General features: G+C 46.7%; 2 protein-coding genes across 2 annotated transcripts in view; one reads left to right on the top strand and one right to left on the bottom strand.

The window, feature by feature from the left end:
* Window positions 1–13,071, top strand: part of LOC125907350 (uncharacterized) — a 150,456-nt gene extending 137,385 nt beyond the window's left edge. Inside the window, exon 5 of the mRNA XM_049608990.1 lies at window positions 12,928–13,071. Within this exon, the coding sequence (XP_049464947.1) occupies window positions 12,928–13,071 (144 nt within the window). The remainder of the gene's footprint in view (window positions 1–12,927) is intronic.
* A 3,547-nt stretch (window positions 13,072–16,618) lies between these two features.
* LOC120957323 (toll-like receptor Tollo) lies at window positions 16,619–23,986 on the bottom strand. Its single transcript, XM_040379468.2, has one exon. The coding sequence runs from the start codon at window positions 22,703–22,705 to the stop codon at window positions 18,662–18,664; it is 4,044 nt and encodes a 1,347-aa protein (XP_040235402.2). The 5' UTR covers window positions 22,706–23,986; the 3' UTR covers window positions 16,619–18,661.
* Between the last annotated feature and the right edge of the window lie 1,712 nt (window positions 23,987–25,698).

Genomic DNA, 25,698 nt, shown 5'->3' with positions numbered 1-25,698 from the left:
TGTACCCTACCCCCTGAAGGTGTGGGTCGTTAAAATCAGGCTGGATTCGCGAGTTGTCTCCCTGCGAGTTGCTGGACTGGGGACGTTTGCGAATAAATCGCACCAATAAAATGGAAATTAATATCTTCGGTTGAAGTTCGAGTGCGCTGGCCGTATTTGTTACCACCCTGGCAATCGAGGTGTTATTTATGTTTTATTTTCATACATCGTTGTTGCATCGTGCAGGCATTTCAGGTTGTTGCGAACGGTGGCGTCGGAGGGTGGAAGGTTGAAACCGATCATGTTCACGGGGACGGTAGTTAATGGTTCGTTTTTGTATTTAATCTGAAAGGAAGCGAGAAGCATAAAATATGCAAGTGCAACACCGATCCGATAAATCAGATGATCGCGAATAGTTTAATGATTCATAATATAGGGAAAAAATCACGATCCAGAAGATGTGTATTGGTTTAAGGGTATTGGTATTGGTTTAAGGGATATTGGGGCACAATTGTAATGGATATGAACGAATGTTGGAAATTTAAAAAACAAGAATTCTTTTAATACAAAAATTAGGCATACTTGTACTGTTCAAACAAATAAATGAAATCTCTCTGAGATTTAGTCTCTTCAACTGGAAATGTTTCTTTAAGGGAAACATTGTATGTCTCTTCAAAATGAATGGCTCCCTATGGCGAATATTTTCTAAACTACATGTACGATTTGACAGCCTTCATTCTTTCAGAGGAATTATTTGAGGACAGTTCATAAAAATATTAGTCATTAGGCATCCTGATTTCTCATATGGTTTCTTGGTTACTTCATAGCTTCATTAGTTATCCAAGATCCAAGCTGACGGTCCCTTGAAGTATCACCCGAAGGATATTTCACTGTATATCTTATTTTTAATCAATTTTAAACAGTATCAGCTCTGGAATTCATTATTGGTTCCAGAAGGGGTTCTGATTCAGGATATGTTCCAAGATCTGTATGGGTTCAGGATCAGTTCCATGATCGAGATCAGTTCCAAGATTAAGGCTGTATAGGTTGAAGATAAGACTGAAGACAAGAACAACATGGCCTCATCATCAGGACCTTAAATCTTAGATAGCTTTCAGAACCTGTAGGGACTCTATAAAGTTCCAGAATCAACATGGGTTTGAAATCAGTTTCAGGTCTAGTATGATTTCTAGTACAAACAGCTATGGTACAATTAGCTTTAAAAATGGAAAAATGTGTTTGAAATAAAATGTTAAAGCATAATTATCAAAGTTAAACATGCAAATTTGGCCCCACCTTCCCATACACTGCTGTCCAAATACTGCTTTATTATTCGATATCTTGTAAGTCAGTAAGCGTACAAGATGTATCTTAACACCGGTATCATTATGCTAAAAAACCCATCCATATCTTTCCGAGCCCGGACAAAAGCATCGTTCACGATAGTACTTCGCTCCCTCATAAATACGAACTAATTGTCGTTGCTTACCTCTTCCGAAGATTTATTGGCGAGGTGGAAAAAGAACCCAACCAAATACCCGACAACCCTGCACAGTGAGAATGAAATTTAAAAAAAACGGTACGGAGCCGGGGTTGAACCTTTTTTCTCGGGATTCCAAGTGACCGGAAAAGTGTGAATTTGAAGCGGTCAACCGTGGCCAAAGATTGGATTCTCTAGCGCAACCGCCAGATAGAATAGAAATGTGGGAGGAGAGGGAAACAAAAACTGACACAGTCATCCCAAACAATGCTCCGTCGCACGCAGCGGGTTGCGTTTCGCTTTGGTCCCAAAAATATTTCCTCCCCATTGTTTTAATGCTGTTGTGGACGCACGCGGAAGGGGGGAGGGCACGATACTGATGATGATGTGGCAAGGTGACCGACGGATTCATTCCAACGCGCCTCATTGACACATTCCCGAACGAGCTAGGCATGCCGTTGGGTTCTGAGGCAGCAGCCAAGGGGATGAAATATTTCCTTCCCATTACTCATTTTCGACACGAAAAGTGCAACGATCAACGATCGGAAAGGTGAATGTGTGTGTGTGTGTGTGTGCGAAGAGAGATGCGGAGCAAAAAAAACACCCAATCCTTGGAAACGAATCCAGCCTGTTGCGCGCCCGGACACACCCGTTCCCGGTGTACCATAAATCTCGCAAAACTTCTCGCCGGCCCGCCATCCACCAAACCACACACACTGGCGGTCCCCACGGCTTGATCGAAAAAGCAGCAGGAGCAGCAGCTTGACTCCGCGCCGTTTCGTCCTTTTTCTGCAAAATTTCATTTCATTTCTTCTTCACCCGTCCGCTGATGCTACCCCCGTGTTTGGCCGAGGCCAACAAAGTCTCGAAAAGAAATGCTCGTGTCGTGGTTCAAGGCTGCTCGAGCAGGATGGAGTGGTAAGTGTGGCGTCTCGAAATTGGCAACCCGCGGACGCGCGGCAGCAACGGGTTGTTATGTTTTAATTAAGAAGCGCACAACTTCTTAGAGGAGAAAAGGGCAAAACTCGTGCAAGTGCTTGGGCCAATGGTTGTAGCCGGCGTAATAAAAAGTCGAGTCTGCGACGAGCTGTTTTTTTAAAACTAGAAAATATGGGACTTTTTGTGAGTGTGCTATTTCTCGAGGACCGTGCGTGAGCCAACCAACCAGGCTGGCGGGAATGATTGTGAAAAATTAAAGTTGAGATTAAATTAAATTTCTGCTAGACTTCAAGCCTGCAAGTTCGTACAAGTCGATTAAAACCATGCCATGCGTCGCTTTTCATTAAAAGTGAATGAATAATAAAGCGACCGGTTAGCGACTGGCTTGATGATAAAATACAAAACAACCATTAATCTTTGCAAACTACAAAACCTAAATCCAAACAAACGCTCTACAAAAAAGCACCAGTTTATGCTCGCTTACGTTTAAATTAATAATAAAATTGCAAATTAAAACAAATCCATTCCGCATACGCTCACGCCCAAGCTGCTTACAAATTCATTACACTGTACGCGAAGCTACCCTAAGCCGTGTCTAAGCCTGTCTCGTTATCGTTATCTCGTCCGAAATTTGCAAAACAAACTCCATTTTACACCGGGCGATGGATACAAAACGCCTGGGTTATCTAGCACCCCGGAGGACCCAACAATAAATCAATCATTTCTGAAGGGTTTTCGATATTTAAAAGTGAACCACGCCCGCCGTCAGCAACCTGCGTTGCGCCATCAATCAGGCTTCGGACCTTCGGAGCGACGGTCAAATCCAATGTGCGGATGGGAGAGATAGGAGGTGCGCTTGCAAGGTGCTTTCCATTTCGTTCGAAATCATTCAATTTGCTCGATTGTTTCGATCTAATAATTAATCATGCACCGGGCGAGGCTCATATGGCCAATAGACTTTTTAGCGCATTTCTTTCGCTCTATTCCAACAAGATTCCATCGATTTTCAATTAAGTTGTAATCGGTTTTGCGTATTTTTCCCTTCTTTTCCTATTTCTTTCTACGCCAAAGAGCCGTTGCTGTAAAGGATGGAAAAAGCAACCGCTTGCTGGACTGCATTTTACGGAAATGGTGGCTCTCGCTTTGGTTGTTCTCTGGCAAACAGACTCGCCAGAAGATGGCTTACATCCACCAACGCCTTCTGCTGCCTTCTCTTGCCGAACGGACGCCCGGGGCGCCCGGCGTAATGTGGGTAATGAAAATATTTTATAATTAATCACACACCCATCGCACACCCCGCCTGCCGACGGCCGGTCTTGGCAATTCCGACCATAATCCGCCTTCGCACTTTCGCAGCATTTCGCAGCGTGCCCGGGCTTGGCTTCTAGTTTCCCTACCCCCTTCAATCTCGCCTCACCTATCACGCCCTGTGCAGCACGTCATCTTCGTGCCGGTAATTTATTCAAAACAAGTGCGACCTCAAGTCTTTAAATTAAGCGAAGATTTACGGGCACGCTTTTTCCCAAGGCCCCCCGAGTGCGCTCTCTTCGGCCACTTCGTCTTGGTGTGTTTGTGGGTTGGTTTTGCTTTATTTTTCGGTCATCATTAGATGGGCACCGGGTGTATGTGAGTGTGATATTTTGTGTGATGTTTTGTTGCTCGTAGCTCTCCTCCTGCACGCTATGCGCTGAACGTTGTTTGTCGCGGCGAGAGGAGCGTCGCCAGAATGGCATTAATTTGTGGAGGGCTGAAAATGAATTCTAAATCCATTCCTTTGTCGTCGCCGGTGGACTCGGCTCGAGAAATTGTTTTCTTTCTTTTTTTTCGCAACCACAACGCCACGCCAGTAAATGAATCAAATGAGTTGAAAGTGGTGACCGGCCATCACTGCCCCAGACCCCAAACTAGCCGGGTGGGAGCCGTAAACAGTCCACTCCGCGCTCGCACGCAAATCACTCGCACAACTCTTTCGCTGTTGTTGTTGTTGGTTGATTTTTAACAGATCTTTTTGTTTGCTTTTTGTCACTTTTATGTAGTGTTTAGTTGTTCTGGTTCTGGTGACCCGCGCCCGTGCGGTGTGCGGGCAAAGATTTAAGTGGTTTTTGAACGATTTGGAGGTTGTTTGCTATGTAAACATGACGCTTACACTCAGATGGGCGAACGCAGATGGCCACAGAGACATTGTCATCTCGGTGACATTCTTCCCTGTGGTTGGGAAAGGCTTGGCTGAGGAATGTTGGTCAAAGCCGCAATATGAGCCGGAGATCATACGAATAGACCATTAGAGCGAATGGGGAGGGGTTGACGGTTGATTTAATACAATCAATTGGCAATGTGTTTTGAATGAGTGGTTGATTTATTCAAACAATGGGTTTGATTGTGTCATGTGGGAAAACTCAACTGCAAATTATATTAGTTGACCTTTGACATTTTAGTGCATTTAATATTATGTATTGAAGGGTGTGAAAAAAGATTAAATTTTGTGATATTTTTTAAGTTAATCATCTACATAATGCAAGTCTATCAACCCAGGCAAAATGATGGGTTTTGTTGTGTTTCATTTGTAGTTTAGTTTTTTTGATTTCATTACACTTTAGATTATGCTTTCTGTTGGTCGATTGTTTTGTAGTGGTAGATTTTATTTAAATTTCTTTTCATAGCAAGTTACAGTCAGTCCAAAAAGTATTCGTCTAGCTGATTTTTTTCGGAAAAAAAAGAATTATGGTCGCAATAGGCATGGGGTGGTCAAAGTAATGATGGGGTTTGATGGAGGGACCATCAATACACAAGTGCTACTAAAAAATAAGCTCTAAAATAGTGCAATTATAACTAAATTATTTAAAAAATTTAAAAAAATCGTTTGATGGGTGCGCAAAATGTATTAGTCTATTAGACTTTTGGAGTAATATGCGAATACAAACAGTATGAAATTTAAAAAAATCATGATCTTATTTCTTATTGTATTCATGACTATTATTGACTACTTGACCAACGCTATAACTCATTTGATCCTCAAAAATGGCGTATTTTGACCAACTCATCCTACAAGACTTGTTCCAATTAATATCTAGCAGAAATATTGCATTTCTGGACAACGTGGCTAAGGTCCATTAAAAAATTGGTAACTAATATCATATTGAGAGTCTACCAAATCGTTTTTCAATCAGTTTGGTTTCAGTTGGTTTGGTGTTTTGGCAAATGACAATGCTCTGTATGTTCTCCCACTCGACTGATCTTGAAAAATGTGCTACTTTTTAAGTACAATTTCTCTGAATTGGTACACAAAGTACTTTAAAACTTCAAGAATATATTTCCCTATTTCGTCTTTTATCATTCCCTTATCATTTACCTTATTAATTTGAATCATTTTTATAGCTCACCTTTGCTCAATGAGCCCTGGTATAATGGCACCAAGGTGCTACCGTTACACGAGATTTTGCTTTTGGATCTTAGTAGACTGTGTTCGCTATTCTAGATGGCGGCCGTATGACCTTCTCACTATATATAAAATCGAAAATCGCCACAATGACGTGAGAGTAAACATTCAGCGAGAGAGAGAGAGAAAGCGGTGAGAGCAGAGCTCTCTTAGCAACGCGCGTTGCTGCGAAAGGACTTGCTCCAAGCACCACTGCTCGCGGCACTGCGGGCTCGCAAGTAATGAGGACAATGGTTACTTAGATTTTTTGTTTACACAAACCGATTCGAAATCACATGGTATTGAATATAATGATTTTTTTAATAATTAAAGTTGCAAATTAGTTACCTGATGATAATGTGTCCCATCATACCCCTTCCCATTATTCATCAAGATATTCAAGGCAATATTTAAAAAAAAATGTTTGAAAACTATGCAAAATAGCTTAATTGTGAAATGGTTGATATTCCAATTAAGTCAATCATTCATAAAGCCAACCATACTCATTACAGGGTTTCCCACGATTTATTGGTTGGTTCCCACGATTTATTGGTGCGTTCCCACGATTTTTTGGTCATTTCCCATAATTTTTTGGTAGCAACCCACGATTTATTGGTCGGTTCCCAAATATTATTGGTCGGTTCCCAAATATTATTGGTCGTTTCCCAAATATTATTGGTCGGTATTATATTATATTATATTTGGGAACCGACCAATAATATTTGGGAAACGACCAATAATATTTGGGAACCGACCAATAATATTTGGGAACCGACCAATAAATCGTGGGTTGCTACCAAAAAATTATGGGAAATGACCAAAAAATCGTGGGAACGCACCAATAAATCGTGGGAACCAACCAATAAATCGTGGGAAACCCTGTATTGGTGCTTAAGCACCTCGAATACTACATACACCGTCGTCATCGGCAGATAAGTGTGGTACAGAATATCCTGTAAAACGGGTGGCTATACCCAGGACGTCGAACATGTACACTCCCTCAAGACTTAATTCATTACCACGTAGCCGGATATTCAATCCTTACTACGTGCGGACGGTCCATTCTGGGCTTGAACGCATGACGGGCATGTTAATGAGTCGTTCGAGTTGACGACCACCCAAATCTACTACTCCCTCAAATCTACTACTCCACATTATTGGCTGAGTTGGGACAAGGAAAACGCAAGACAATAAGAGACGGATGTAGTCGAGAGACCCTATGCGGCCATATGATAAAAAGCCTTGCTGAAATTTCGAGCGAGAAAGCGGCGGATGTTGATGGCTTGAAAGTTAAAACTGAATTTGTAACTATTTGCTCACACTAAAGGGAGAGATGGTTCATTGTGCAACATGACTGCAACATACTGGGCGTAAGGTGAGACAACCGTGCGCACTGCATTCAGTCGGATCAGCATCAACTGCAGAATGATCCACAATGAAACTATGCTTACTGTAACGTGCCCAAGAAGGCTGAAAAGATTCTGACTGTATCTATCAAGAGTGATGGCGATATCTACCATGTGATGCTATCACCGTACTATGGTGTTGATTAAGAACAACCACGTTATAATCAAGGACACGTCAAATTAGAAGCAAAATCTGAAAAATGTGGATCGTCAAGAGTAAATAAAGTAGTTTGCAAGTAAACGTGAATTTAGTTAATTGATCTGGAAAGACTGTAACAGTGTTGAACCATTTTTTTCTATAACAGTATAGATTGGAATATTAGAACTACACATGTGGAATGGTTATTTGAGAGGATATGTTCTCTGTTGAAATTTGATTTTTGGCGCAACAATAACAATTGTCTCATACACAAATACGAATTCCATTCAATACTTCAAAACCAGTTTCAGGATAATAAAATAAAATTTTGACGGCGTTTTTGGAAATGACCTTTTTGAAATTTAAGACCGGGAAAATTTACATTGAAAATGTTCTAAGCATCGATTACTTATATCCTAACGTATGAAACATAAGTCGAAAAAAAGAGTAGAAATGGAATTCGAACCACGTGCGATATCATATTATTGTAGTTCAATTTTACATTTATGGGCACAAAAAACAGAAGATGGATCAAAACAGAAGTGAGCATTTCAAAAAATTTATGTTTTTAAGTACGCAATTGGGATTGGATCTAAAAATGTTGTATATGTGTTAACGGCACCCTAATTTTTTAATCCACTGCACATCAATACGTTACTCAATAAACACGTTGTTGAGGTTACTATTTAGCTATGCTCTCTATAAAATCACACCTATAACTAAAAAGTAATAATCAAAAAAATATACATTTGTGTCAACAGAGGCATGGAACGTATCAGTTCGAAAATACAAAATTGCGTGACTTGGCTCAAAAGTAGCCTCGGTCGATATTTAACGTTCCTGCAAAGTACAGTAACTTTCCAAGAAGTTACAAGGTTAACACATTTGTGGTGTAACGCATAAGAACAAATAGGTCTTTGAGTTATGGTTGTTGCCACTGAACGTGTAGTGTTTGAAAATAATTCTTAATTTGAGGACATCCGGTAGATTTTACCGGGCCTTAACTAATGACGAGTTAAATTTTTTTAATATGTTAGTACAGCCTTATTAATGATTTTTGAATTATTTGATTTTCCTCCTCAGATTTGGCCACATTCTGAATATGGTGTTATACACAACAACATATGTTTGTAACAACTCCCTCATTCAAGCCATAACATGACCAGCTACAATGAAATGCAGTATGATCTATCAACCAAATGTGACCCATCACTTTTCCATCTTATTGGTCATCAAAATCATATTCACTGATTCCTTGAGTAATATTTGATTTTTTTGACATTAAGCCGCTTCTTTCGTTAGATTAACTGTCAAGGATGGCTGCTTATATGGCAGTTTGTCACACAATTAGTGTCTGAAAAATGGCCAAACGCTGATCAAATTAAGGAACGAGGCCTCACTCGAGGAAGCAACAGAAATTCATTAACTTAGAAGGAAGTCACTAGCAGATTGATAATAATAAACATAATTAACGAGTACGTAGTGCTTGACCAGCCTTTTTGGACAGACTGTACACCTTTTTCATGGCTACTGTTTTGTTTGTTAAGTTTTTTTTATTTATTTGTTTAGTTATTTATTTTTGTTGATATTATTTCAACTTTTTTTTTATGGTACAATGTTGAAACATTTCTTTCAAAATTATTTTGTTTTCATTATTTTTAGCTCATTTTACGTCCACTTGACAATTTCTCATCATTTTTTGTCCATCGATATAACTTTATTAAACGATTTCATTTCCTGCTTAAACCGAACGGAACCCCTCCGAAGGGTAATCATCTTTATCGATTCCCCTCGTTTTAATTGTACTATTTACACTATTACTCATTCCAACGCGCGGCCCCCTTTCGGCAGATCCACACCCGGCACACCCTTTTCCCTTTCCACGTGCGCTGGGAAAATCCATTCCACTGTTCCAAAATTCCACCACGTACTGTGCGCCACTGGAAGCGCAAACGTTTACTTTCGTTCCACCGCAAGGTGCTCCCGCTGCTTGGCGGAACTTCGCTTTCGGCGTTCCGATGCAGAAGAGAGAGAGAGAAAAAAAAAAAACACGACCCCCAGCCCAACTTTCGCTCACAACTTGCCTGCCCAAAAATCGATCGATCGAGCCCTGCAGCACCGGGCCCAACAGAGACAGAGACGACGGCAAAGTGGTCCGGGCCAAAAGAAGGGGTGGACGGCGCGCTACTCTTTTTATGATTTCACGGTCATTGCGCGCGTTCGAATGCGTGTCGATGGGAACAATCGGAATTGACTCGCCAGCGGCTTCCCTTGCGTCGGGCGAAAGAAATTGTTCGCTTTTCATTCAATATTGTCAATTCCTGTTGTTGCTGCCGCCTTCCAAAAAAAAAAACTCCATCCGAGGCTCCCGCCGACCGGACAAACCGCCCGCCGAGGGGATGTGCCGGAAAAGTAATACTCACGATTGGTGACTGAAAAATCGAACCCGAGCACCTGCACGTGGGAATGGCTCGAGAGGAATAGTAAAAAAAAAGTGCTTCTTTCAGGAAAAGAAATCGCTCCGTTCCCTTATGCGCCTAATGCCTGGGCCGTGCGCATTCCAAGCGCCTTTTTCGGTAGCATAACGTTCCGAAAAATCTATCCCCCAGCAACGACGTGTTCGACCGTGTGCCTTCGAATGTGACTGAATGCAAATTAGATGCAACGGACTGCACTGTAATGCACGATGCCGTGTGTGTGAGTGGTTGTGTGTGTGTGTGTGTGCATGGAAAACAGATTCAAAGAAGGAAAGTACAACACACAGCGGCAGCATAACACACAAAAACGGCTCTCGAAATCGTTCCCAGATGAGCGCGAGCGCGAGCATGCACGTGATGCACAAGTTGCAGGCCCAAGTGCAGGGCGGCAGATGAAAACAAAACCGAAGCGGGGGAAGGACAAAAAAAAAGAATCCTGGCTGAAATCACAAAACCGGGGAAGGCATCAAAACACACATAAGCAAAAAAAAAACGGCACATTGCGAACAACGGTGTGTTCGCAACGGTGCTGGCCGTGATTGCATGGTAATGCGCTTAAATTAAACGACAACGGTTATGTGAGTGTGTGTGTTTGTTTGGACGACAACAGCAGCCCTCCAGCCGAATGCCGACCGAGCGCGGTGCAGCTTGGGCTGTTTTTTTTTGTCCTCTTCGCTACTCTGTTCCGTTTTTGTTGGTCGATAAAGTTAAATCTTAAATATGATATTAAGTTTCAGTGCGATCGTTTTGCACCGTGGAACTGGAGCAGGTTGTGCAAATCGGCGGCGGTGGTGGTGATGTTGGTGGAAGCTGGTCGATTTCACTGCTAGTTAGCGTACGTTCTCTTTAGGCTAAAAATGGTTCGCAAACGAGCTTAGATTGTGAAATTGCGCAATAAAGCGTTAAGCGTGAAGGGAGCAGCGGGCGTGCGTTTAGAGCGAGAGAAGTGCTTCTGATGCACCGTCGCCAGTTTGTAAGCACAATCACTTGGTGGAGTTTTAGCAGTTGATTAAATAAATGTGTCTTAAGGAGAAAAATAATGAGGGCAGATATTAAGAAATGAAATAATGAACAATATAAACTGCAAAAAACGAGCATTCACTGTGTGTTGTTTGGATGGATGGATGTTACAGAGTTGCAATATTTGTAAGGAGTTCATTGCTCATCATTATTCAAATAATCTTCTATCTTCTTTTACTCATATATTTTGCCTCACTTTGTTCTTATTATAAAACCACAGCAGCCATCGGATGTATAATCTGAATTATCGCAGATCAAGATAATCAGATATTAGAATCGAACTCGCTACCTTTGTTGGGCAAGATCGAGCGCACGACAACGCACCGTGCCGTCGCTCTTATCTGTCCCACGTTAAACTTCATCATATTCAACGATAGTGGAAGGGTATCCTCCAAATACATTTCTGTTTTCATTTCTTCATCGAGATTTCTTACCGTCGCGGCAGCTAAACAGCTGATTTGGTTAAGGGAAAAGAGCTTATGAGCTGTGGTTTCCAGGTGCCCAAAAATGTGTCAATCAGGTCAGTTTTTGCCAGGAAATTGTGTGATCATAAAAATAGCTTTGAAGCCAGTCTAGTCAATTAGTCATCTAATCTGAAATTTCTTATCGTTTTGGCTTACATCTTTCTGTCGAATATTTCAAACTTTTCGCCCAGAGTTGGTCTGAACATTTACTTTAGAATGTAAATCAATTCGAGCTTGTAATGGGATCTTGCTAATTGGAGATGCAATTCATTACACTGTGTAGGCCAGGGGCCTCCAATCTTTTCAGCTCGCGGGCCGCATTGGTTCAAAAATAACTATGTTGAGGGCCTTTTGAAGCTGCCTTTAAATGATGATTGAACGTTTAAATCTCGTTTTTATAACAAAATACTAACGTTACTTGTACAGTTTCGAGTTACCAAAGCTTGATTTTTGTCTAAGAAAAGTAAAAAATACATTTCTATTTGAAAAAGTCATAATAACGTAATATTTATATTAACTATGGCAAAGTCATCGTGGGCCGCATTATAAGGGCCGTAGTTTGGAGACCCCTGGTGTAGGCTATGAGAGCACTGTAAGAATAGTTTAACGTTGTTTCCATGTCCTTAAACGCTATCTTCCACAAGAATGGTTTAAATAAACAGCTCAGACGTCTTTCTTAGAGTCCTAATTGAATCCACCTTTGATCGGAACGTTACATTCATTTAATATTATCCATCCGGCTTCAGAGCAGCATGAGAAAATAATCAACTAATGTCTCTTCGTGAAGTGAATTTTCCCATCGGCACAGTTCGTTATTTAATTTTTGCTCCTGCCTGCCCCGTTTACCTCCTAATCAAAACAATGCAATGCTGCTGTACAGCTCGCCTGCCCAACCACACGAAGCACATCCCATAGTAGCACGGCTTCAAAATTCCATTCCATCATACCCCTTTCCCCAATCAACTTCCCGACCAAACCAACGGCACTAAGAATTCATTTAATCGAATAGAAGTTGCGAAAGCAGCTAGAAAAAAACGACACCACAATCCCCGTCCGATCACGCTCACGATTAGCTAATCCCCCACGCGGGGAGGAAGCCGTTATGGATCTCGAACTATTTGCTATTCACTGCGCTTTTCCGATTGCCGCTGTTGCCCAAACACGGTCCGGCCACGACCCATCCATTGCCCGTTGGGCACACGATTTTCAATGCAACCCCGCTTCAGGTCGCTGGTGTTCGCTGCTGTCATTATTATCATTATAATTGGCCCGCCAAACACCCTTCAAACGGTGGGCATCCGCTGGAATATAGAAAGAAGCTCGCCAAGCTCATCGCACCGTACCATCGTGTTAACGTCTTCTCGGCTCCGACTCAGAGATAACAAGCCAAGCCCCTCCGGTCCAATGGTCCAAGCTTCAATTAGAATGCATCTTGTTCGCTCGATCGGAGACGATCGGAGGACGGATCTTACCCCTCTCGTACGTCTGCTTTTGATACGTTTCCCATCGAAAAGCGGCAACCTACCACCGCGGTGAACTACGGGGGCTGAAGCTTATCCTGCTGCTCGCTGTGTAATGAGCTGTACTTTATTCAATTCCAATTTGCAGCATTACCGGAATGCCTCGACCTCGACGGACTCGGAGGCTGACGTACCGGTTGAGCCGCTGAACCTGATAAATCTAGCCGCCCAAGCCAACCGCTGCCGTGCCGATCTTTCGCTCAAAGGCGGCATCGCGGCGTTTGTCGCGTAAACCCACACGAAGCGGGCCCCACCCGAAGCCGCATAAACCGCAGCATTAAGCAGCCACTTATGCTACCGTTTATGTATAGCGATCTGTATTTTTTTTTTGTGTTGTTTGCCTTCTTCTGCCGTTTCTTCACATTTTCACCCCTCACGAGCCCTTCCGTAGGTGGGGCATTGGCGCATTGGGCATGATCGAATCGAACTGTCCCCTCTGTGTCCCTCATCAAACCACTCCACTCCCATCCCATCCTCGCTTTGCATGCCTTTCTAGTGGAAATCGGAATGGAATAAATTCCGATAAAATAAGTCAATAAATTATAGAGCGTGCTGCGCTGTTCCGTTTTCGCCGGCGCTTGACAGGCAGTAGAGTTGGGGAGGCTTTTGCTTCCTTCCTTTCGGCCGCACAGTAGCACCCCGAAAGGGAGCATTTTCTGCGCGCAGACTTCCTCTTCACTACCCCGTTTTTGTCACATAGAATCGCCCAAAACGCCCACGGAACGGTGCTTTTGCATATTTATGTCTGACCCTATGTCGTGCGTGCGTGCGCGTGTGTAGGTGGGCTGGAATGGGTTTCGATGGGTGGGCGATGGGACCGAACTGCACTGTCCGGTGCTTTTCCCAGACCGATAAATAAATTAGGTGCTGATGCATTGAAATTAATTAACTAATTAATTATTCCAAATGGATGGTGTGAAGCGCGGCCGCGCCGCCCCCGGGCAGCGCCGTAGACACCGTGCAAGATGATAATGGGCTTTAATGGGATCGATAGCTTGATATGATTTCTATTTTTTTTTGTTTGTAGTTTCAAACCTCAATGATTATTAGTGATATCTGTAAAATGAGAATTTACGAGGAGAGTCTGGCGTGTAAAAGAACACGCATAAACAAAATTCCACCGGGAATTTGCGTACTCACACACGCACCCGGCAGGGTAACGAAAGAATGTCCGAACAACAATGCCAAACCAGTTAATGGGAAGCAATTTTGCCCTGGCCCTGCTTACCGACTTCTTCCCCCTTTCTATACACGGAGCCTGCGTGCGGCTCATCCCACAGCAAACATCCCAACCCAACGAACCCTTTCCCGGTGTCTGTGTTTACATTACGCTTTCACATCATCGCGGAGCGGACGGGACGGGACTGACGTGGCTAATAGTGCACGCCGTCGCCGTCGTTTTTGTGGCATCATCTCGAAATTTTAACGCACAGAGGAGAGGAAGACAAGAGAAAATACGCTACGCAACGCAACCGTCTTGAGAAAGCCGCCCCGGAACATAAACCGGAACGGCCACAAACGAACTCCGCGGCCACAATAGCCGCGGCTCCGGTGTACGGGTACTCTGGGTACACACCGGTGGGAAATGATTTGTCAAAAATTAATTTGTGAGCCCCGGTTTTGGTTGCGCGTTCCGCTGTTTGCTGCCTCCGAGAGCCGGTTGATTTATTGCAAACAGATTTCCCGAAACACGCGGAGCAACCCCTGTCGCATCGATTCGATCGTTCGCCCCAAAACGCACAATGCTCAACTCTTGCGTCGTACGTCGTCTTCGGCATCTTGAGCATAACAATTCTCTGGCCGAAAAAAAAACTCGCACAACTCCTTTACATGCATTCATCGAAGCTAGGGTGCGACCACGAGCTGCACCACGAGCATACAAATGCTGGATGGAAAGCGGAGGAATACTGTATAAGCTCGCTGCTTTCTCGTTCTGCCGACTCGGTTTTCCACCACACACACACCCTTCTCAATGGTGCCTCCAGAAATCCAGAGCGAACAGCAAAAATCGAAGTGCATTTAGAAGCCCGAACAGAAACGGCCCAGGGAAGCAACTACAACGGCAAACGACGCGACGCGGACGAGACGAGGACTGTTATTCTTACTCATCAGCATCATCAACGAGTAAACATCAATTTCACGATCAGAAACACGATCATAATCATAAAGAACTGGAGCCGGAGCGAATCTGTCCGTGATTTTCACATTGCCACCCATCATTGAGCGGGCTTACCCCCCTTTCCAAGCTTTACCTTGTTCGTTCTTGGTGCTCGTTATGTCGAGCACGGCAGGGCGAGTTGTGTTTGGCTTTTGGCTTTCATAGTCCATTCGTTTCTTCTGTCTGGTGAGTGGAGTTGGGAATTGGGATGCTGTTTTTCGCCGCTTTCGTTTCGATTGTGATTCTGTTTAAGCCTTCTTTTATTTAATTTAAACTCTTGCTTGGGAAGACTCTATCTTTTGGTTTTTGGTTTGTTCTAATGTCCTCTTCATGAACTTTCGTACCAAAATAACTTCTTCAAAACGAGTTATGTACCTTTAAAATATTGATTTCTTTCCACGGGACATCCAACAAAACCGACGACCCAAATCAATCCACCGCACGAAAAGACACTTAGAGGCCGGCCGTTGTTAACTTCCCCGAACGATAATTCTCACCCACAAGAGTAAGGCACGGCGAAGCAAACCCTAGGCACCCAGGCAACAGCCTCAAAGCCCCTGAAATGGGGCCATATTTGTTGAGCAACCACCGATACCCTCGCTCCACGAACTATCGGCCCTGTTCCCAGCGGTGTTCCCGCCGCACAGATAACGAAAAAAAGGGCCAAACCCATCTCTTCAGTGCACGATTCCCTGGGTGCTGCAATCCGGCGAAGGTCAGCGTGCGCCCAAGCACAAGCATCACCCGAACCGTGGACGGTTACTCCGAAAAGGGTGTATCGCTGGCATAGGATGCAGCCAGGTAGGATGGAAAAAATAGAGTGTTGGATAAATAAAGGCATGGCCCCGGGGGAGAGTCTGGACCTAGCAAAAGGGGGCCTCCTGCACGACGGCCCCCGGAATCGGATGGAATAAATCTCGATAATTTAAGAAAACTAGCCGGTCGGTCGGTCAGCGAACAGGGGATGCGACCACAGCGCGCACCGCACGCCAATCACGCCGTAGGCCGCCTACAAAACCGAGCCTGTTTGCGCCCCCCCCCCCCCCCCCCCCCCATTCTTCGGGGTAGTGGGGGATTGCTGTCTGATCTTAAGCGAGAAGAGAACGGAACGAAAAAAAAGCCGAACAAGTGATGGACAGAGGGCAAGTAAACAAAACATTCGGCGCCCGGCTAGCCACCTAGCCGTTGTGGTGCGCTTGCCTTCCCGCTCCCAAAGGCCGGTTCGAGAGTTCCGATAATTTACGACGTCCCACAGAAAGACCTCACGACGCACCGCGATGATGATGGCAAAGATGCTGATGATGATGATGGTGGTGATGCTGGGCAACAACCAGCATCACAACCTTACCAGACTTACCTGAGCCTCGCCGAAACCGAACCACTTTCGACCACAACGCCGCCTTCAAAAAGGAGTCCGAAACGATCACTATGACAACCACCGAAGCGAACCAAGCAAAGCGAACGCAAACAACAAGCAACGAGAGCGGAGAAGAAGCAGAGGAAGAAAACCGCCCTTAATCACTCCGATTCCGAAACTCCAACAGCTCCCCCAAAAAGCCCCCAAACAAACACTACAACAGAGAAGAAGAAGCAACAAAAAAAGTCAAACACACGGGCGAAATTATGCTTCATTTTTCGTGAATTCAAAATTGTATTTCATTCGATTTTGTTTGTGTTTTCGGTTGTGTTGTGCGAGTGTTATTCTCTCTCTCCCTCTCTCTTTCTCCTTTGTTTTGTTATTATCTTCTCGTTCTTAAAAGGGAGTTTTTTCGTAGTTTTGTTTCTACCCTTTTCCTGCCTTTAACAATGTTTGCTCCTTTTGCTTCGTTCTATCTAGTTTCACCTTCAAACCTTCAATTTTAACCGCTTCTATTTACCTCTTTAACGTGGCTCTTTCCTTTCTGTTACTGCTGTTGTTTGTTGCCTTTCGTGAGTGTGTATCTCTTTCATCGCGCTTGCTTTATGCTTCACGTGTGTAATAAATTATTATCTCCTAATGTCGAAATGTACAAATTGGAGCGAGTTTTACATTGATGCGCCGTTTTTTTTTTTTTTTGCGTGTTTTGTCCGGGTTGGTTTACTATTTCATTGCTCGACTCGACGTGTTTCTCTTCTTCACTTCATATCTCTTTAGTGTGCGCCATTGTTTGTGCCTGGATGTGTCTAATTTTCATCTGATTTGGTTTATTATGTAATTTTCTTCTCTTTTTTTGTTTGGTGGCTTTTCCTTGCATTATGTGTTTCTTACTCTTTTTGTCTCTTGTTTTGTTACGGTAACTTGTTAATTTACATTATGTGTGTGTGTTTGTTTCTCTCTGTTTCGCTCGTTCTTCCTGTAATTTCTTTGCACTGTCTCTTTATGGCAATAATTGTGTAATTTTCTCCCGATCGCACCACGCAACGGCTTCAGACTGTTGTTTTTGTTGTTTTGCTTGCTTTCCTCTTTCCTTCCCGCCCTCACTAGATGCATTTTGTTGGTCAGTTCTGTTTGCTTTTTTGTCTTGCGAAAATGGCACACTCAACTCAAAACGACTCTAATCATCTTACACATCTTTGTGCTTCCAATCCTATCCATCACCTAACCTGACGAAGAGAAGAGCACGAAAGATCGAACGGACCGAAAAACAACACGGATAGGAAAGTGTGTTCGTGTGTTACGTTAAAAAAGGGATCAAGTTAGAACAGATTTTTCTAGCGCATCACACACACACACAAACACTCGCGGGGACCAATGTGCCACGTTTTGAGGTGGGAACAGATTCAAGTACAATTATTACATTTCTTACTTACTGAAACGATTCAACTTCGTTCGGTGTGTATGTGTGTGTGTGTGTGTCGCTTATACGTTGTGCGCTTTTCTTGTGTTTTGCGTTATCTATGCTTAAGTCAGGACCACAGCTACGTGGAACCGTTATCGCTCTTATATGGAAGGCCATGTAAAAACTAGTATCACGATCATTTAAGTCATTAATATATATATATTTAGTCCTATATATTCCTCTCACAGTCCTCTGGGACGCCTGTCTCACCATTTCATCTTCCTCAACTCACTTCACCCTCCCACACTAACTCTGGTCCTTTTGCATTAGGTTGTTTTTCTTTTTTCGTTTTCATCGCGCAACTTCCTCGTGAAAATACACATTTCAAATATATTTGGCAAATAAGAGCAGAGGCGCAATAATAGTAATAATAATAGTAAAGGGAGTAACACATCTACCGTGTGGGGGCTCTTGTTTTTTGCGCCTCAAACCCTCCCGGAAGAATTACAATACATAGCGCCCTGCACGGCAACCCTTTGACCCAGGCCCACTGCGCTTCCGTTTGCTTCGTACGTGGCCAAAGAGATCATCGTTAACGTGTTTCGTTTTAAGAGGCGAGGGTTTTGTGTGTGTATGTTTCCGTGTGTTTTGTTGTTTGTTTAATGCTAAATCTTATTCGCAAAAATATGTTAAAACTAAAAATCAACAAAATTGACTGCCTTTGTGTTTGTATAGCGTTGACTGCAACATTTCGCTTGACTATAATGGTGTCCGCTTTCTGCTTCTTCCTCCTACACTACTTACAAGTAGTTCGTATGTACAAAACGCTTTTAGTTGGAGAGGCAAACGGAAAATAGGAACCCTGTTCCCCGCAGCACCCCATTATCCCACAAATATCCCACTAATTACACGAAATAAGCTCTTCCGTTGCGTCCCATCTGGGGCGTCTCCGGTATCGTGGAGTACACGTGACCAAGCGAGGCACTGGAGCGGCTCATGTTGTAGTGCTGACTCATCGGAGCCTCGTAGTGTTGCGAGGAGGCGGACGAGGACGATTCGTCCTCGGTGTTGCAGGTGCTCTGCGACGGCGTGCTCTGCGGGATGCCGGCCACTGGAACCGGCCCCCCGGGTGGCACAATCTGCCCTCCGTTCGGGCCCGTCTCGCCCGGGCTGATCTTGCACCACTGCTCGAGCGACGTGGGCGCTGGGGTGTAGCGAAGATTCGCCGGACTGCGCGTAATGTCGCCCAGCTTGGCCGGCACCCGGTCCTTCGGCACGTCGGGCAGCGCGTACCGCAGCTTGTCCCAGAACTTGCGCTCGCCCCAGCACGCCACGGTGCAGGTGCGGATCAGCAGATGCATGATCGGATCCATCGCCACGATCTCCACCGGCGCGGTCAGCACCAGCACGATCTTGTGCCGCCGGTGGGCCGGCCGGATGCTTTCAATCACCGACTGCAGCGCCACCCGGAACTGGGGCTGGGACCACTCGGTCTGCAGGAAGTTCATCGACACCACGAGCAGCAGCTTGCGGGCCGAATCGGCCGCACTCTGCAGCGAGTCGGCCAAGAACGCCCCCGGATGGACGTCGCGATGATGCTGACACACGGAGTAGCCGTGCAGCTGCAGCTCTGCACCGAGCAGCCGGCCCACAAAGTCACTGTCGTGCACGCTGTGCACGAGATAGCAATCGTACAGCCGATCCGAGTCGGGCTCCTTCCTGCCACCGACAATGATCGGGTCCTTCACCAACCTCACGCCGTACCGGGCGTGTGCCCACAGCCGCACGTCCTGCCGGAACACACAAGCCAACGCGACGATCAGCGCCGTACCGATGATGGCCACCAGAATGGCCGCCAGCAGCGGCACATAGCCACCACCAATCAGTCCGTGCCCGAGCAGCACCGTCCGATGCACAGCAGGCGGTCCATCTCCGTCCACTTCGCCCGCCTCGGCACCGGCACCGAACACACCACCACCCTGCCGACTGTCACACGACGCAATCGCGTCGGCCACCACCCGGCTGTCCGCACAGATCATCCGCTGCAGCTCGAAGTTACCGCTCACCGTCCGGATCCAGCGCTGCATCCGCCGCAACGACTCACAGTCGCAGCGCCACCGATTGCCGTCCAATGCCACGCGCGCCAACGACCCAGTCTCACCGGCCGCCGCAAACGCCTGCCACGGGCGGAACTCGCTGATGCGATTGTCGCTCAAGCTGACCACCTCCAGGAACCGCAAACTCTCGAACGTTCGCTCCCCGACGTACGCGATCGCGTTGTGGTCCAGGTACAGCTCGTTCAGGTTCGTCAGCTGATCGAACTCGAAGCCGCGCAGCTCGTTGATGTAGTTGTTCTCGAGATGAAGCACCCGAAGGCTCGGGATCCCATTGAACGTACGGTTGTGCACGTCCCGGATGTTGCTACCGTTGAGGTACAGCACCTCCAGCTTCTTCTTCCCAATGAACTGATGGCTCGCGAGCTGGCGGAGCTCATTCCCGTCCAGATAGATCGTGGACGCGTCCATCGGGATGTGCTCGGGCACCTCCGTGTAGTCCGCACTGCCACAGTCCACGATGTTCGCCTTCCAGGTGTGGTCGTGGTAGCAGCTGCACCGGTCCGGGCACGTCATCTTGCAGTCGCACGCATCAAACTCGCAACAGTGGCACGTTGCGAAGCAGTGCGTCTCGTACCGGCACAGGAAATCGTGCGGTCGAAGGTCCATCAGTGGGCGAATGCTTGCGCCCCGCTCATGCTCCATCGTGCAGAGGACTGTGTCGAGATCCATGACGCGGGGATGTTGCCGCAGATGAGCAAGTTTGTTGATGCCCTGCAGCCACTCCATCGTACAGTCGCAGTGGATCGGATTGTCGCCGAGATAGAACGCGGGCACTTCCCGGTCGTCGGCAACACGAGTTAGAGCCAACGCACCGATCTCCAACTTTCGCAGGTAGTTCCCGTACAGCACCACCTTCTCCAGGGAGCGCTTGGAGAGGAACGTACCAGCAGCGACCTCCTCCAGCGCGTTGTTGTTGAGGAACAGCGTTTCGATACTGTCCGGGATGCACTTAGCATCGACTGACGTTAGGCGATTGAAGGACACATCCAGCATCTTGATCTGCAGATTGTTCAGATCGTAGTAGTTGCCCAGCTCGGTGATGTTGTTCTGGTGCATATCGAGCCACTCGAGCGACACCGGGAAGTGTGAGTAGTCGAACAGCCGGATCTGGTTGTCGGACACATTCAGGAACACTAGTGCCGGTAAAGACGTAAACACACCGCTAATGTCCTCCAGCTCATTGTTATCCAGCCGAATAGCCCGAATCGTTGGGTTGGAGCTGAATGCAGACTGGTCGATGTGACGGATCTGGTTCGAGGCGAGATTAAGCACATGCAGCGACGAGAGCGTCACAAACGCATCGCGCGAAATGTTCGTGATGCGATTCTCGACCAACCGTAGTCCCAGCAGCTGCTCCAGACCCTCGAACGAAGCGTTGCTAACCGCACTGATACGGTTCTTGCCCAGATCAAGCGACTTCAGGAACCGCAGCTTGCCCAACCCTTCCGGTATCTCCGTCAGCCGGTTGTCGTTCAGGTTCAGGTCATTGAGATTCGTCAGATTCTCCAGCGCTCTCCCGTGCATCGACTCAATCAGGTTCGACTCCACGTACAGCTGGTTCAGCACGTACAGCTCGGAGAAGTGATGTTGCTCGATGCGCTTCAGCCGGTTGTGGGAGAGGGTCAGTGCGACCAGATTCTTCAGATCGCTGAACGCATTGTCCGCAATCGATTCGATCTGGTTCGCCTCCAGGTTCAGTATCTGCAGACTGTACAGCTCCCGGAACACGTGCCGATCGATCTTGGTGAGTGCGTTGTGAGCGATTTCCAGCACTACCAGCCGCTTCATGCCGGCAAACGTGTTGCGCTTGACCCACTCGGACGTTAGCTCGTTGTGCGAGAGGTCCAAGATTTCTAGCCGGTCTAGGCCCTCCAGCATACCGGGCGCCAGCACCGACAGGGAGTTGTTTTGGAGATAGATCTGGCGCAGTTCGCGTGTCGATTGGAAGGTTTCTGGGGGCAGGGCCACCAGCTTGTTGCTGGACATGTTGAGGACCTTGAGGGAGCCAAGTCCAACGAACGAACGGTCGGCAAGCGCGGTGAGCAGGTTGTCCTGCAGCATCAGCACGCTGAGTGACCGGAGCGACGATAGACCGTTGTCGGGCAGGGCTAGGAGGTCATTGTGCGAAAGGTCCAACACTTCCAGCCCCGTGTTGCACGCCTTGCCCGGTGCCGTTGGTCCGTTGCCCCAGTCGGAGAAGCCCAGCTGCGACACATCCGTCAGCCGGTTGCGGGTGAGATTGAGGTGACGCAACGAGAACAGCGGACAGAACACGTCCGTCGGTAGGGCCCAGATGTTGTTGTCGGCTAGGTCGAGCCGCTTCAGCTCGGTCAACCCGCGGAAGCTTTCCGGATGGAACTCCAGGTTCATCGCCGACCAGTCGGTGTTGTGCGTGCGGAGGGACAGCGAGCGGAGGTCCCGCAGCGTTGCCAGCACCATCGAAGGCACGTACTTGATCTTGCAGTACTCGATCTTGAGGTCGCGAAGGCGTCGCAGCGAGCCGAGAAACGCGCCCGAATGTTGGTTCGCTTCGAGCGAACTTTCGAAGAACAGAATGTCACTGCACTCGAGCCGCAGCGAGTTGATGCGTTCGATCTGGTAGGAGGACAGGTTGCGCATCAGCGTGTCCGTAGCACCGATCGTTTTCAGCTTGCAGGACAGGACGGTGGTGACGGTGGCGGGCGCTTCCTCCTCGCCCGTCTCGTCCAGGACGCGCTGCCATTTGCAGCCCCGCGGTGCAACGTCCATGCGGGACATTAGATTCGAGCGGGCCACGGTCACGGTGACCAGGCCCAGCAGGAGCAGGACCGTCACGATCTGTTGAAGCTGCATGGTTGTGCCTTAACTGACAATGCGCTATATCGCCCTAAGCACTCTAAGGACTCTTTTCACTTTGTTTTCCCTAAATTCGTATGGCCACGTTGCCAAACATATACACTCACACGTTCACATACACACTAAAACGGCTTTTTTGCGTTACTCTGCTTTACTTTTTCTTTGCTTTTCTTTTTGGTTGTGAAGCCCTCGCTTTATATTTTGTGGGTAAAAACTTTCGAGTTGGGCACACGTACACATATACACACACACTCACAGACACTGCAGAGGCTCTTTCTCTCTCTCGGAGGGACACAACACGCAAGTAAAATCGTTGAAAACACCGTAACGGGCGTGGGAAAGGGAAGCTTAGCAGCACCGAATTTCGGGGGTGTTGTGTCGAAGGAAAACATAAAGTCGTAACAAACGGAGGAAAACGAAAAATCCCTGCAAAGGGAACACACACACACGCGGGCCCACACCCGAACGCACTCCCGGGTGCCTAGAAACTTTTCGTCGTCGAGCCTGACTCTACTGCTGCTGCGGCTGCCACTTTTCTCGTGCGGTTGGTATGGAAGGACGCCAGCACCAGCACGGACAGCATCATCATCGTCGCTGGTTGTGGGGTTTTTTTTTTCGCAACACCGGCTATATCACCACGATGCCCCGGGTTGCCCGGTTTTCGGTTCGCCGGAGACGCCGACGACACAAACACACACGCTTGCACACGCGCCCCACAATCGCATCACTTCGAGCAACACGGTTTCTTCATTACGGCTTGCGGTACGGGGAGGGAGGGATGGTTTTTTCGCCTCGTTTTTTCCCGGTTATCCTAGCGAAGGATTCGATTTTTCACCACACTGCTTTTCACGCTACAGACACAGACAACGCACACACACAAAGACGCACACACGCTTCAATGCTGTACACTTTTCACCAGTCGCGTGGGGTTGATGGTACGAGAAATTGTTCGTTTTCTTGCGTAATTGCGACGGGTTTTAAAACGCAAGCTTTTAAACGCACTTTTCACACTGCTGTTTGATTTTCACGACGGTAGCAATTGTGAGATTCTGCACGTAGAAAGTTCTTACAACTTATGAATGTACCGATGCGTTTGCTTAACTTTCATACAAACGATACAGTTGTATCGTTTTTGTTCTGTTTTTTTTTTTTCGTTATGATTAAAGCGGTATTAAGCTTAGGCGTTTCTAGACGGAGCGTACGACCAATGCGACGTACGTCCGCTTGCGTTGAGAGTTTGTTAACGAATGAACAGCACGGTGAGCGTGAGGTACGAAAGTAACATCATTCCCTTCTCGTGAACCCGCATGGTTTGTTCAGTTTTGTCCATTTGTTTCCATTTCTTCCCATTATTGCATGCCCTAAACGCACCATTTCTCTCTCTACTTCACGCTCGCTCTCTCGCTCTTGCCCTTTGTCAAATTCACCACGCCGGTGAGAAAAGCCGAAGCGTGAACGCGCGCGTTCATCCCGAGGTGAACGATTCATCCCGAACGGCCCACAACATTCATTCTCGCGCTCTCTCTCTCTCGCTCTCTTTCTCACTGCTCATCGCTCGCTTCTCACGCGCGCTCTCAGCATCCCGCTCGTCGTTGCGTGCAAGTGCATCGAATGCATTCGATGGGGGAAGCGAGAGAGGTGATGCCAGAAGGAGAGCGAGAAGGCAGACAACCAAACCGTCGCGGCCGGTCATAATTTTTGGCTCGTCTCGCTTTGCTCCGTTCCTTCGCAATCTGCAACGAGTTCGGGGAATATTGTGAGGAGAGAAAAAAAATATGAACCAGCACGGTTCGGCCCAGCTAATTTCGACCGACTGTGTGTCCACATCCTTGTGTTGAAGAAGAAGGACAACAACCAAACAGCTACACAACAACCAAAAAAAAAAGTGCACCTCAAACATCCTTGCCCCGGTTCCAGGTAGGACCAAGCGAGTCCCACTTTCAAGTATATGAAACAGTTACCAAACTAACCTCTTTTTCTGTTGTTTGCTGGTTCGTTCCTTGCTTCAAATATTTCTCAGCTCATTTGCCGAGGGTTTGAGGGGGCATCCGAAAAGGGATCACCCGTCGAGATTTTTGGTTTTAGACACAGACACAGAGCACACAATGTCGAACAACACACATGGGGCAGTCGTACACAACAAGGCAAACACAACAGTCCCAAAACCCAGCCGCTCGAACCGAATAGACTAGCGAGCCGGAGTAATTAAACAAAAACAAAACCCAAGTTCCCGAGGTTCCACAAATCGATTCCCAACACCGCCCTCCCGCATTTGCGGCTGTTTTTGGGTTCTGGGTTTGATTGATTTGAATTTTTTATCACTTTATGGAATGCAACGAACCTCGGAGTCGAAGTCGCAAAGCGGCGCAGCGGTCCTAAAACTTTCCTTTCTATTGCCAACCACACACAAGCGGCCTGCGGGCCCGGGGAAGCAAATATTTTTGATAATGAAGACGATAATTAGTGGCGCAATGTGAATGCGTGTGTGTGAGGAGGGATGAAAACGATGCTTGGTGCGGTTTATGATAGCGATAGAGGCATAAAACAATCCCATCCAACCGGACGGTGGGAGGGATGTAAACTGACAGCGGAGGAGACACAACGAGTGATTAATCCTTTCAAACTGATCACAACCGAGCGCGCCAGTTCGCCCCTCCACTCGGTTGGAAGCAATGGAATGGAATGTCAATGACGCGAATTTGCATATTTTATGTCATCCGCTCCGGGAGGATGGACAGAGCGGAAATATCGGTCAACCGAAAAGCCAAAAAGGACAATAAAGTGTTGTGGAGGGACAGCGGACACGCACTCACAACAACAACAACACCAACAAAAATGCTGCCTTTTTTGTGGCCATTTTGAGTGTTGGGGGATTTTTTTTTGTGTGTCTGCTGTGGGCGAGGATTTCGCGGACTCTAACCAAAATCACCATAGACTCGCAAGGGAAGTTGACAGAAGTGTTAAGTGTGTCTATACGCCCGGGAAGCAGG

This window comes from Anopheles coluzzii, chromosome 3 (assembly GCF_943734685.1).
Source record: "Anopheles coluzzii chromosome 3, AcolN3, whole genome shotgun sequence".
In the NCBI taxonomy this organism is placed as follows: Eukaryota; Metazoa; Arthropoda; class Insecta; order Diptera; family Culicidae; genus Anopheles; species Anopheles coluzzii.
The sequence above is the reverse complement of the archived record's forward strand: the minus strand, read 5'-3'. Positions and strand labels throughout refer to the sequence as shown.